Below are 15,347 nucleotides of genomic sequence, written 5' to 3'. Positions count from 1 at the left end.
TGTATGTATCATTGACTACCAGCTGTATGTATCATTGACTACCAGCTGTATGTATCATTGGCTACCAGCTGTATGTATCATTGGCTACCAGCTGTATGTATCATTGGCTATCAGCTGTATGTATCATTGACAACCAGCTGTATGTATCATTGACTACCAGCTGTATGTATCATTGGCTACCAGCTGTATGTATCATTGACTACATGTAATGTAATAGCCTGCTTACAAAGTGGGATTCATATGTTTATATCCAAATACAAGACACGATCACACCAAAAGAGTTTAAAACTTTTTTTATAAAAGAGAATGTTTTGAACAGAACATGAACAAATATGAAATGTATTTCATGATTTTACACACACGTATAACTTATATTACAACATTCAGATGCACAATAATGAGGTCTCCATTTTACAAGTGAACACTGTTTTCCAAAGTATGCACACTTGGCTGTATTCTGACTTGAGAACCACACAAGTCTGACATAAGTTAATGATTTACATGGAAGTCAATATTGCACACTTATCTCAACTCTGAATCTGTCTATAAAAATGTCTGGGGGGAAAAAAAAAGTGCTCCTTTTCCACTGTCACACCAGTGTTACACTTCAGCAATAAGGCCCAAGGAGGTGTGGTATATGGCCAATATACCATGGCTAAGGGCTGTTCTTAAGCACGACACAACACAGAGTTCCCAGATACAGCCGTTAGCTGTGGTATATTGGCCATATATCACAAACCCCCGAGGTGGCTTATTGCTATTATAAACTGGTTATCAACACACACTACATATACACAAGTATGTGGACAAGAACTGTTCGTCGGGAGCTTCATGAAATGGGTTTCCATGGCCGAGCAGCCACACAAGCCTGAGATCAACATGCGTAATGCCAAGCATCGGCTGGAGTGGTGTAAAACTCGTCGCCATTGGACTCTGGAGCAGTGGAAATGCGTTCTCTGGAGTGATGAATCACGCTTCACCATCTGGCAGTCCGACAGACGAATCTGGGTTTGGCGAATGCCAGGAGAATGCTACCTGCCCCAATGCATAGTGCCAACCGTAAAGTTTGGTGGAGGAGGAATAATGGTCTGGGGCTGTTTTTCAGGGTTCGGGCCCCTTAGTTCCAGTGAAGGGAAATCTTAAAGCTACAGCATACAACGACATTCTAGAGGATTCTGTGCTTCCAACTTTAGGGAAGGCCCTTTCCTGTTTTCAGCATGACAATACCCAAGTGCACAAAGCAAGGTCCATACAGAAATGGTTTGTCGAGATCGGTGTGGAAGAACTTGACTGGCCTGCACAGAGCCCTGACCTCAACCCCATCAAACACATTTGGGATGAATTGGAACGCCGACTGCACGCCAGGCCTAATCGCCCAACATCAGTGACTGACCTCACTAATGCTCTTGTGGCTGATTGGAAGCAAGTCCCCTCAGCAATGTTCCAACATCTAGTGGAAATCCTTCCCAGAAGAGTGGAGGCTTTTATAGCAGCAAAGGAAGGACCAAGTCCATATTAGTGCCCATGATTTTGGAATTAGATGTTTGACGAGCAGGTGTCCACATACTTTTGGTCATGTAGTGTAATTATGTTTTGTCATACCCATGGTATACGGTTTGATATACTACAGCTGTCAGCCAATCAGCACTCAGGTTTCGAACCACCCAGTTTATAATAGTGGATACACCCTTATGTTATACTATTTTTACCTTTATTTAACCTTTATTTAACTAGGCAAGTTAGTTCAGAACAAATTCTTATTTACAATGACAGCCTACCAAAAGGCAAAAGGCCTCCTGCGGGGACGGGGGCTGGGATTAAAAATAAAAATACATTAAATAAAAATATAGGACAACACACACATCACAACAAGAGAGACACTACAACACTACATAAAGAGACACTACAACACTACATAAAGAGAGACTCCACAACACTACATAAAGAGAGACTCCACAACACTACATAAAGAGAGACACCACAACACTACATAAAGAGAGACTCCACAACACTACATAAAGAGAGACTCCACAACACTACATAAAGAGAGACACTACAACACTACATAAAGAGAGACTCCACAACACTACATAAAGAGAGACACTACATAAAGAGAGACTCCACAACACTACATAAAGAGAGACTCCACAACACTACATAAAGAGAGACTCCACAACACTACATAAAGAGAGACTCCACAACACTACATAAAGAGAGACACCACAACACTACATAAAGAGAGACTCCACAACACTACATAAAGAGAGACACCACAACACTACATAAAGAGAGACGCCACAACACTACATAAAGAGATACACTACAACACTACATAAAGAGAGACTCCACAACACTACATAAAGAGAGACACCACAACACTACATAAAGAGAGACTCCACAACACTACATAAAGAGAGACTCCACAACACTACATAAAGAGAGACACCACAACACTACATAAAGAGAGACTCCACAACACTACATAAAGAGAGACTACACAACACTACATAAAGAGAGACACCACAACACTACATAAAGAGAGACACCACAACACTACATAAAGAGAGACTCCACAACACTACATAAAGAGAGACTCCACAACACTACATAAAGAGAGACACCACAACACTACATAAAGAGAGACTCCACAACACTACATAAAGAGAGACTACACAACACTACATAAAGAGAGACTCCACAACACTACATAAAGAGAGACTACACAACACTACATAAAGAGAGACACCACAACACTACATAAAGAGAGACTCCACAACACTACATAAAGAGAGACTCCACAACACTACATAAAGAGAGACTCCACAACACTACATAAAGAGAGACTCCACAACACTACATAAAGAGAGACAACACAACACTACATAAAGAGAGACTCCACAACACTACATAAAGAGAGACACTACAACACTACATAAAGAGAGACACTACAACACTACATAAAGAGAGACAACACTACATAAAGAGAGACAACACTACACTACATAAAGAGAGACTCCACAACACTACATAAAGAGAGACACTACAACACTACATAAAGAGAGACACTACAACACTACATAAAGAGAGACTACACAACACTACATAAAGAGAGACTCCACAACACTACATAAAGAGAGACTCCACAACACTTCATAGAGAGAGACAACACAACACTACATAAAGAGAGACTCCACAACACTTCATAGAGAGAGACACCACAACACTACATAAAGAGAGACTCCACAACACTACATAAAGAGAGACACCACAACACTACATAAAGAGAGACTACACAACACTACATAAAGAGAGACTCCACAACACTACATAAAGAGAGACTCCACAACACTACATAAAGAGAGACACCACAACACTACATAAAGAGAGACTCCACAACACTACATAAAGAGAGACACTACAACACTACATAAAGAGAGACCACAACACTACATAAAGAGAGACACTACAACACTACATAAAGAGAGACTCCACAACACTACATAAAGAGAGACTCCACAACACTACATAAAGAGAGACGCCACAACACTACATAAAGAGAGACGCCACAACACTACATAAAGAGAGACTCCACAACACTACATAGAGACACTCCACAACACTACATAAAGAGAGACTCCACAACACTACATAAAGAGAGACTCCACAACACTACATAAAGAGAGACTCCACAACACTACATAAAGAGACAACACTACATAAAGAGAGACTCCACAACACTACATAAAGAGAGACTCCACAACACTACATAAAGAGAGACTCCACAACACTACATAAAGAGAGACTCCACAACACTACATAAAGAGAGACACTACAACACTACATAAAGAGACTCCACAACACTACATAGAGACACCACAACACTACATAAAGAGAGACGCTACAACACTACATAAAGAGAGACACCACAACACTACATAAAGAGAGACACCACAACACTACATAAAGAGAGACTCCACAACACTACATAAAGAGAGACTCCACAACACTACATAGAGACTCCACAACACTACATAAAGAGAGACACTACAACACTACATAAAGAGACTCCACAACACTACATAGAGACACCACAACACTACATAAAGAGAGACGCTACAACACTACATAAAGAGAGACTCCACAACACTACATAAAGAGAGATGCCACAACACTACATAAAGAGAGACTCCACAACACTACATAAAGAGAGACAACACAACACTACATAAAGAGAGACACTACAACACTACATAAAGAGAGACTCCACAACTCTACATAAAGAGAGACGCCACAACACTACATAAAGAGAGACGCCACAACACTACATAAAGAGATACACTACAACACTACATAAAGAGAGACTCCACAACACTACATAAAGAGAGACTCCACAACACTACATAAAGAGAGACAACACTACATAAAGAGAGACTCCACAACACTACATAAAGAGAGACTCCACAACACTACATAAAGAGAGACACTACAACACTACATAAAGAGAGACTCCACAACACTACATAAAGAGAGACTCCACAACACTACATAAAGAGAGACTCCACAACACTACATAAAGAGAGACACTACAACACTACATAAAGAGAGACTACACAACACTACATAAAGAGAGACTCCACAACACTACATAAAGAGAGACACCACAACACTACATAAAGAGAGACTCCACAACACTACATAAAGAGAGACTCCACAACACTACATAAAGAGAGACTCCACAACACTACATAAAGAGAGACTCCACAACACTACATAAAGAGAGACACCACAACACTACATAAAGAGAGACTCCACAACACTACATAAAGAGAGACTCCACAACACTACATAAAGAGAGACTCCACAACACTACATAAAGAGAGACACCACAACACTACATAAAGAGAGACTCCACAACACTACATAAAGAGAGACTCCACAACACTACATAAAGAGAGACTCCACAACACTACATAAAGAGAGACTCCACAACACTACATAAAGAGAGACTCCACAACACTACATAAAGAGAGACTCCACAACACTACATAAAGAGAGAGACCACAACACTACATAAAGAGAGACTACGAAGCAACCACAACTGTCAGTAAGAGTGTCCATGATTGAGTCTTTGAATGAAGAGATTGAGTTAAAACGTTCCAGTTTGAGTGTTTGCTACAGCTCGTTCCAGTCGCTAGCTGCCGTGCACTGAAAAGAGGAGCGACCCAGGGATGTGTGTGCTTTAGGGACCTTTAACAGAATGTGATTGGCAGAACGGGTGTTGTATGTGGAGGATGAGGGCTGCAGTAGATATCTCAGATAGGGGGGAGTGAGGCCTAAGAGGGTTTTATAAATAAGCATCAACCAGTGGGTCGGGTATACAGAGATGACCAGTTTACAGAGGAATATAGAGTGCAGTGAGGTGTCCCATAAGGACCATGGGAGGCAAATCTGATGGCCGAATGGTAAAGAACATCTAGCCGCTCGAGAGCACCCTTACTTGCCATCTACAAATTACGTCACCGTAATCTAGCATGGGTAGGATGGTCATCTGAATCAGGGTTAGTTTGGCAGCTGAGGTGAAAGAGGAGCGATTACTAGTGAATACACCCTTATATTATACTGGTCTATACACCCTTATGTTATACTGGTCTATACACCCTAATGTTATACTAGTCTATACACCCATTATGTTATACTAGTCTATACACCCTTATGTTATACTGGTCTATACACCCTTATGTTATACTAGTCTATACACCCTTATGTTATACTAGTCTATACACCCTTATGTTATACTAGTCTATACACCCTTATGTTATACTGGTCTATACACCCTTATGTTATACTAGTCTATACACCCTTATGTTATACTAGTCTATACACCCTTATGTTATACTAGTCTATACACCCTTATGTTATACTAGTCTATACACCCTTATGTTATACTAGTCTATACACCCTTATGTTATACTAGTCTATACACCCTTATGTTATACTGGTCTATACACCCTTATGTTATACTAGTCTATTCACCCTTATGTTAAAGTAGTGGTTTACACCCTTATGTTAAACTAGTGGTTTACACCCTTATGTTATACTGGTCTATACACCCTTATGTTATACTAGTCTATACACCCTTATGTTATACTGGTCTATACACCCTTATGTTATACTGGTCTATACACCCTTATGTTATACTAGTCTATACACCCTTATGTTATACTGGTCTATTCACCCTTATGTTATACTAGTCTATACACCCTTATGTTATACTAGTCTATACACCCTTATGTTATACTAGTCTATACACCCTTATGTTATACTGGTCTATACACCCTTATGTTATACTAGTCTATACACCCTTATGTTATACTAGTCTATACACCCTTATGTTATACTAGTCTATACACCCTTATGTTATACTGGTCTATACACCCTTATGTTATACTAGTCTATACACCCTTATGTTATACTAGTCTATACACCCTTATGTTATACTAGTCTATACACCCTTATGTTATACTGGTCTATACACCCTTATGTTATACTAGTCTATACACCCTTATGTTATACTGGTCTATACACCCTTATGTTATACTTATAGATTAATACATGGTGTGTCTGTGTGTGTGTGTGTTCGAATAATTTGTATGTGTTAGAATAATGACTAAATTGTTCCACTCTTAAATGGTAGGATAGGAGGTGATAGGTTTGAGAAACATTGGAGAGGTTTCAAACCAAGAGGGTCATAAAGGGGGAGGGGAGGTGAAATCCTTGAAGAATGTGGTAAACTTTATGGTTCTTTGTGGTGAGTGGAAAAGTACTGGTTGTTTGAGAAAGGAGTGGTCTAAAGATAGGAATATGTGTGTGGATTATAAAAGGACTGAGTCCTAATTTTTGACTTTAGAACGTTCTCTGAATAAACTGTACAGACCTTTTGCAGAAAGCTGAGTCCTTGCCTAATTATTATTAACCCAGTGTCTTACTATCATTGGGATTCGAAAATTCCCATAACAGTGTGTGAATAGACTGATTTCCAATGATCTGACAGGAGCAAATGCACCTACTATACGGGTTGGAAATCAAACAACTTTTCTGTTAAAAATAAATAAATAAAACAGATCTGATCCCTACACAGGCTCAAGGGGAACCAGGGAGGGCGGGTCTTCCGGTGCCAGTACCCCTTGCAATTCTTCAGAATCCTTGAGTCCCAAAAAACCTTTCTGCCGGAGTCACAATAATGTCCAGTTTCTTTGAACTGCTGTGACAGTTTATAACCGTGCCAATGAGTTGAACAAAATCCACTTTTTTTTAACACACAGGGTCTCTTTTGTCTGGCAGCAAACATTTACTACAGGCTGTGGTGTGTCCACTAACATATCTTCACTAGAATCACTTGTTTTCTCTATTATTTTAAATCGCCTCCGCATAGGAGATTCGAATGACCGCTCTAACTTTTTGCCACCTCAATTTCCTTCACCCTTACAGGGCTCTACAGGAACTCAGGATCATGATCCCCACCATAATTGCAACAATGTCGTCCTTCTACAAGCCGTTCTTCAGTATACTCTGTTTGTCTGCACACACTTGAAACATGGCCAAATCCTTTACAATTCTTACACTGCAGTGATTTGAGGACGAAAGCTCTTACGTTGTATTTTACATAACCAAGCTTCACACGCGTAGGTATTTGCTCTTTATCAAAAAACAAACAGGATCGACAGACTTCCTTATTTTTCTCCATTCATCCAGCGGGTCAGACGCCGGGCACCAACCACACCAGGAAATATCTTCAGCTATTAAACCTGAACATCCGTCGTCACCACGGAGATGACTCCTTTGAACGGGCACTCTACTCCGAAGTTCAAAACACAAAACTTTTGTTGTCTGGATTCTTTTGAATCTCACTGCAAGCACCGTCTGTTCTTCAGAAATAAAATGAATCAAAATAATAAGACCACTCCTGGTCACCCTGACAAGACTCCACTTTTCCAAGCGCATACTTCACCATTTTCAAAACCGCAAACGAATTTCCCACATATGCATCCTTACTCAAAAAAAAAAAACGCATCCCAACAAGAAGCGATTCATTATCGTTTAACACACGTTTCCTCCACTCCAGTTTTAAACTATTTCCATTTTGTTCCAATTTTCGATACCACTCAGAACATTTGTCTAATTTACTCGACCCACTGCTTGATTCCAACTCAGCATCTTCCTCCATCTTCCCTGCCATTCGGGCTCAGCTGTACTGTCAGCGAGCGTTCTCTTTACCTCAAAAAATAAAATAAATAAATATTCATTAAAATAAAAGATCTGAGTCTAACAGTATTGTTTCATTTAATTCCTCATCAATACAAACAAATTATGGTTTAGGAATTGTCCAAGTTTTGGTACATTCAACAGATCATTGACATGAATGTCGTTAGCAACCCCCCCCTTAAAAGATTTAGATGCACTATTGTAAAGTGGTTGTTCCACTGGATATCATAAGGTGAATGCACCAATTTGTAAGTCGCTCTGGATAAGAGCGTCTGCTAAATGTCTAAAATGTAAATGTAAATGTGTCCACTGGGAGGTTTGTGGCGGCAGACCTGCAGGCTCCTCCTCCCTTCCATCACTGTAGACTTGCATGGCCATCCTTCCAAGTCTGGAATCATCACTCAGCTGTTGGCACTCCTCAACGTGAGGAGGAAGAGGAAGCCAGGGAGTTGAGGCTCCCATCACTCCGATTGTTGAGCCATGTCCCAGATGAACTTCAGAGTCATGTCCTTCATCCGTTCCTCAAAGACCTGGTCAAACCTCTCACTCTGGGCCACTGTGAACAAGTTCTTCCACTCCCCGATTTTACCTGCCACAGCACAACCAACATGTCATTATTCAGAGTAGGAACATTATAAAATCGTTTATATGCAGTTTATTTATAAACAGGTTTTTTTTTTCTCTTCTCCCCAATCTCAGGCCCATATCCATGAAGCGTCTCAGAGTAGGAGTGCTGATCTGGGATCAGGCCACCGTGTCCATCTGATCTTATTCATTATGATCTGAAAGGCACAACTGATCCTAGATCAGCACTGTTATCGATACGCTGTGTGAATACAGGGCCTGACCTTTGCGTAGGAACTGCCCCTTTTTGAGAATGTCTTCTGGTATGAACTCATAGTTGGCCTTGCGGTCGTTTTTCATGTTTTTGAACGTGGCTTTTTCCACGATCTTGTTGATGTCTGCTTCAGTCAGGTCCCTCTCCAGGAAACGGCAAATCTTCAGCACGGCTGTCTTCAGATCCTGAGAAAGGAGGAACATGTCCATTTAAAGATGAAACTCTGTGCCTGAGGTTGGTCAAGTGGTGAAGGCCACTGACCTTCGGCACATTAACAATCTACCAGCGTGTGTGGGATCACATGCCGGTCCCACAGAACTTCTACACACTCTGTCCTCTGTCTGTCCTCCCTCTTCATTTACATCTACATCTTTGTTCATAAAATGGGAAAATTAGGTTGGAGAATTGAGGGATAGGCAAGTCGGTTGGTTGTCTCTATCCAGGTCAGAGGTCATGGCTGTCAGATGAGTCTGTAATATCTTACCATGATCATGTCCTCATAGGTCAAAAACAGGATGTTGTACTGGTCTCTCTTACTGTGCCACTCTTTGATGTGGTCAAACCAGGACGAAGCACCAACTGTAGGGCAACAACAGGGTCATAACAGGCTGTGTCACCAAGGTCAATACAGTATTCATGGTTTGGTCAAAAGTAGTGTAACTGTGAAAAAGGGTGATATTTAGGACACAGACTCTCGGGGTCATAACAGGCTGTTGTGCGTCCCACATGGAACCCTATTCCCTATTTGACCAGAGCCCTATTGGCCATGGTGAAAATGAGTTCACTATGTAGGGAATAGGGTATTCATTTGGGACACAACCATGGTGTTATATGAATGATGTCTTTACTCTACCATTCCCTGCTAACCACTGGTCCAGAAAGTCCTCGAAGCTCTTTGGAGTCTCAAACATGGCCCAGTTTATACACCAGTGATAGTAGGAAGTCACGTTGTCCTTTGGGTTCCGCATCACATAGATCATCTGAGAATAAGAGAGATATTTACAGCCCTACGTGCCTCCATGTAGGGTACTCCATTACCATTCTCATTCTACCCTCCTTTGCCTACCTTTGCCTTCTTGTCCCTCAGGCCTGGGGGCATGAGTACAGGGGTGAGGTGGGAGGCGAATAGCCGCGGGTTAGGGCGTAAGGAATAGTCAGAGCGTTTGTCAATATACTCCAGCCATGGCATCATCTCCAAGTTGTTGGGATAGACATCACCCATCTCTGACTCACAGATAGAAGTGATGATCTGCTGTGCCCAGATAGTTCCTGCAGGTTAGGAAAGGTGTCAGTCATAAAGCTCTTGGGGCGGACTTGGTGGAAAGGGGATTCGAAAAACAACAAAGCAGTCACCCTGCCAGAGCTGAAAGGGCTGGAGTAAAACAAGCGTTAAGACAGTTGAACAATTTCCTCATGAGAAATGTTTAAGTTATATACAGTGAGGGAAAAAAGTATTTGATCGCCCTGCTGATTTTGTACGTTTGCCCACTGACAAAGAAATGATCAGTCTATAATTTTAATGGTAGGTTTATTTGAACAGTGAGAGACAGAATAACAACAAGAAAATCAAGAAAAACGCATGTCAAAAATGTTAGAAATTGAGACGCTTCATGGATATGGGCCTGAGATTGGGGAGAAAAAAAAAACCTGTTTATAAATAAACTGCATATAAACCATTTTATAATGTTCCTACTCTGAATAATGACATGTTGGTTGTGCTGTGGCAGGTAAAATCGGGGAGTGGAAGAACTTGTTCACAGTGGCCCAGAGTGAGAGGTTTGACCAGGTCTTTGAGGAACGGATGAAGGACATGACTCTGAAGTTCATCTGGGACATGGCTCAACAATCGGAGTGATGGGAGCCTCAACTCCCTGGCTTCCTCTTCCTCCTCACGTTGAGGAGTGCCAACAGCTGAGTGATGATTCCAGACTTGGAAGGATGGCCATGCAAGTCTACAGTGATGGAAGGGAGGAGGAGCCTGCAGGTCTGCCGCCACAAACCTCCCAGTGGACACACTGCTAACGACATTCATGTCAATGATCTGTTGAATGTACCAAAACTTGGACAATTCCTAAACCATAATTTGTTTGTATTGATGAGGAATTAAATGAAACTATACTGTCAGACTCAGATCTTTTATTTGAATGAATATTTATTTATTTATTTTTTGAGGTAAAGAGAATGCTTGCTGACCGTACAGCTGAGCCCGAATGGCAGGGAAGATGGAGGAAGATGCTGAGTTGGAATCAAGCAGTGGGTCGAGTAAATTAGACAAATGTTCTGAGTGGTATCGAAAATTGGAACAAAATGGAAATAGTTTAAAACTGGAGTGGAGGAAACGTGTGTTAAACGATAATGAATCGCTTCTTGTTGGGATGCGTTTTTTTTTTTTGAGTAAGGATGCATATGTGGGAAATTCGTTTGCGGTTTTGAAAATGGTGAAGTATGCGCTTGGAAAAGTGGAGTCTTGTCAGAGTGACCAGGAGTGGTCTTATTATTTTGATTCATTGTATATATATATATATATGTAGGAGTCAAAAGTTTAGACACACCAACTCATTTATTAAGGGTTTTTCTTTATTTGTATTTTCATGCAGTAACCAACAAAAATATATTTTAGATTTTAGATTCTTCAAAGTAGCTACCCTTTGCCTTGATGACAGCTTTGCACACTTTTGGCATTCTCTCAAATAGCTTCACCTGGAATGCTTTTCCAACAGTCTTGAAGGAGTTCCCACATATGCTGAGCACTTGTTGGCTGCTTTTCCTTCACTCTGCGGTCCAACTCATTCCAAACCATCTCATTTGGGTTGAGATCTAGTGATTGTGGAGGCCAGGTCATCTGATGCAGCACTTCATCACTCTCCTTGGTCAAATAGCCCTTACACAGCCTGGAGGTGTGTTGGGTCATTGTTCTGTTGAAAAACAAATGATAGTCCCACTAAGCGTAAACCAGATGGGATGACGTATTGCTACAGAATGCTGTGGTAGCCATGCTGGTTAAGTGTGCCTTGAAATTTAAATAAATCACTGACAGTGCCAACAGCAAATCAACCACACACCATCACACCTCCTCCTCCATGCTTCACGGTGGGAACCACACATGCAGAGATCATACGTTCACCTACTCTGCGTCTCACAAAGACACGGCAGTTGGAACCAAAAATCTCAAATTTGGACTCCGCCGGTCTAATATCCATTGCTGTGTTTCTTGGCCCAAGCAAGTCTCTTCTTATTATTGGTGTCCTTTAGTAGTGTTTTCTTTGCAGCAAGTCGACCATGAGGAAAAGGCTGCTGAAGTTCTATCAACGCATCAACTGTAGTACTCGCGCTGCTAAAACACTCAACCACTGCTACTCCAACTTCTGGGATGCAAAAAGGCCCTCCCCCGCCCTCCTTTCGGCAAATCTGACCACGACTCCAACAGGAAGTACCCATGCTAAGGACTATTCAACGCTGGTCTGACCAATCGGAATCGAAGTTCAAGATTGTTTTGATCAAGCGTACTGGGATATATTCCGGGTTCACCAGTTGTCATTTTCTGGAAATAAATGTTCTAAATTACAATATTTTTATTTGGAATTTGGGAGAAATGTTGTCAGTAGTTTATAGAATAAAAAATAAATGTTCATTTTACCCAAACACATACATATAAATAGTAAAACCAGAGAAACTGATAATTTTGCAGTGGTCTCTTAATTTTTTCCAGAGCTGTATATATTTACATAAACTTTTTCTCCCCAATTGGTAGTTAGTCTTGTCCCATCGCTGCAACTCCCGTGCGGACCCGGGAGAGGCGAAGGTCCAGAACGGCGTGTCCTCCTAAAAGCGACCCTGTCAAGCCGCACTGCTTTTGACACACTGCTCGCTTTACCCGGAAGCCAGCCGTACCAATGTGTCGGAGGAAACACCGTGCATGCGTCCGGCCCGCCACAGGAGGCGCTAGAGCGCGATAGGTCAAGGACATCACGGCCGGCCAAACCCTCCCCTAACCCGGTCGCCTGCGACACAGCCCGGGATCGAACCCTGTAATGACGCCTTGAGCCCAGACCGGTGCGCCACTTTCGGATATAAGTTATATTTTTCAATAATCAATGGATATCATTCATTTAAAAGTCCAAAGATGGATGTTCCAATCCCGGATTTCCCTTTAACTTTCTAGAATGCTGTTTTTATGCTCTCTACTTGTAATGGTTTCTCTCCTCACTGATTACCTAAACAGAGCCGAGATCGCAACCTTTTTCCCCCAAGTATGATAAGTGTTTTTAAGACCATCTCAAACGCTGTTTTTTCATCCAATAGATTTGTCACTCACCTGATTTAGGGTAAGTGACCAGAAAGATGTCACTGTCCCGGATCTCAAAGGTCTGCAGGGAGTCAATGTGCTCAGCGTTGACCAAATCCTTCGCAAAAACATAGTCCTTGTACTTGACCAGGTCATCGGTGAGCTTCTCCATAATAGTGATAGTTTTGTATAAATATTAGTATCTACAGTGGATATGAATAGATATGCTGCAAAGAACCAAATAAATTTGGAACACAGCACGTTTAGACTTTGGAACCTGTGGCAAGGTTCGCTGATGTTGCAATAAAGTACACTCCTGAGTCGTCATTCTAACGCTTCGACATACAGTGCAGTCGGTAAGTATTCAGACCCCTTGACTCTTTCCACATTTATTTACATTACATCCTTATTCTGCAATGGATTAAATCGTCCCTCCCCCCCCCATCAATCTACACACGATACCTCATAATGACAAAGCAAAAACAGGTTTTTAGACATTTTTGCAAATGTATTACAAAAAAAATAAAATAAACGGAAATATGACATTTACATAAGTATTCAGACCCTATATTCAAAACTTTGTTGAAGCACCTTTGGCAGCGATTACAGCATGGAATCTTCTTGGGTATGATGATACAAGCCTGACACACCTGTATTTGGGGAGTTTCTCCCATTCTTCTCTGCAGATCCTTTCATAGCTTTGATTGGTGGAGTGCTGCAGAGACCCTTATGTTATACTAGTCTATACACCCTTATGTTATACTAGTCTATACACCCTTATGTTATACTAGTCTATACACCCTTATGTTATACTAGTCTATACACCCTTATGTTATACTAGTCTATACACTCTTATGTTATACTAGTCTATACACCCTTATGTTATACTAGTCTATACACCCTTATGTTATACTAGTCTATACACCCTTATGTTATACTAGTCTATTCACCCTTATGTTATACTAGTCTATACACCCTTATGTTATACTAGTCTATACACCCTTATGTTATACTAGTCTATACACCCTTATGTTATACTAGTCTATACACCCTTATGTTATACTAGTCTATACACCCTTATGTTATACTAGTCTATACACCCTTATGTTATACTAGTCTATACACCCTTATGTTATACTAGTCTATACACCCTTATGTTATACTAGTCTATACACCCTTATGTTATACTAGTCTATACACCCTTATGTTATACTAGTCTATACACCCTTATGTTATACTAGTCTATACACCCTTATGTTATACTAGTCTATACACCCTTATGTTATACTAGTCTATACACCCTTATGTTATACTGGTCTATACACCCTTATGTTATACTAGTCTATACACCCTTATGTTATACTGGTCTATACACCCTTATGTTATACTAGTCTATACACCCTTATGTTATACTGGTCTATACACCCTTATGTTATACTAGTCTAGACACCCTTATGTTAAACTAGTCTATACACCCTTATGTTATACTAGTCTATACACCCTTATGTTATACTAGTCTATACACCCTTATGTTATACTAGTCTATACACCCTAATGTTATACTAGTCTATACACCCTTATGTTATACTAGTCTATTCACCCTTATGTTATACTAGTCTATACACCCTTATGTTATACTAGTCTATACACCCTTATGTTATACTAGTCTATACACCCTTATGTTATACTAGTCTATACACCCTTATGTTATACTAGTCTATACACCCTTATGTTATACTAGTCTATACACCCTTATGTTATACTGGTCTATACACCCTTATGTTATACTAGTCTATACACCCTTATGTTATACTAGTCTATACACCCTTATGTTATACTAGTCTATACACCCTTATGTTATACTGGTCTATACACCCTTATGTTATACTGGTCTATACACCCTTATGTTATACTGGTCTATACACCCTTATGTTATACTGGTCTATACACCCTTATGTTATA

The 15,347-nt window shown here is 40.6% G+C and overlaps 2 protein-coding genes across 2 annotated transcripts in view; one reads left to right on the top strand and one right to left on the bottom strand.

Moving 5' to 3' along the window:
- Positions 1-8,323: 8,323 nt before the first annotated feature.
- On the bottom strand, positions 8,324-13,680 carry sult3st1 (sulfotransferase family 3, cytosolic sulfotransferase 1). Its single transcript, XM_014163604.2, has 6 exons — positions 13,416-13,680; positions 10,167-10,369; positions 9,954-10,080; positions 9,585-9,679; positions 9,111-9,285; positions 8,324-8,851 (listed from the first exon to the last, which is right to left on the bottom strand). The coding sequence occupies exons 1-6, from the start codon at positions 13,555-13,557 to the stop codon at positions 8,724-8,726; spliced, it is 870 nt and encodes a 289-aa protein (XP_014019079.1). The 5' UTR covers positions 13,558-13,680; the 3' UTR covers positions 8,324-8,723.
- The window catches only part of LOC106581525 (protein phosphatase 1D), a 33,694-nt gene continuing 31,855 nt past the window's right edge, over positions 13,509-15,347 (top strand). The window contains exon 1 of the mRNA XM_045704099.1: positions 13,509-13,741. The gene's annotated coding sequence lies outside the window, so the exon portion shown is untranslated. The remainder of the gene's footprint in view (positions 13,742-15,347) is intronic.

This window comes from Salmo salar, chromosome ssa20 (assembly GCF_905237065.1).
Source record: "Salmo salar chromosome ssa20, Ssal_v3.1, whole genome shotgun sequence".
NCBI lineage: Eukaryota > Metazoa > Chordata > Actinopteri > Salmoniformes > Salmonidae > Salmo > Salmo salar.
This window is presented reverse-complemented; position numbering and strand designations above follow the sequence as displayed.

What these genes read in the sequence shown, in the direction of transcription:
- sult3st1 (XM_014163604.2), bottom strand. Translation starts at nt 13,557, where the DNA reads ATGGAGAAGCTCACCGATGACCTGGTCAAGTACAAGGACTATGTTTTT. An exon ending in TGAGGGACAAGAAGGCAAAG is followed by an intron (nt 10,081 to 10,166) that starts GTAGGCAAAGGA and finishes TCTTATTCTCAG; the next exon opens with ATGATCTATGTGATGCGGAA. An exon ending in CCTATGAGGACATGATCATG is followed by an intron (nt 9,286 to 9,584) that starts GTAAGATATTAC and finishes CTCCTTTCTCAG; the next exon opens with GATCTGAAGACAGCCGTGCT.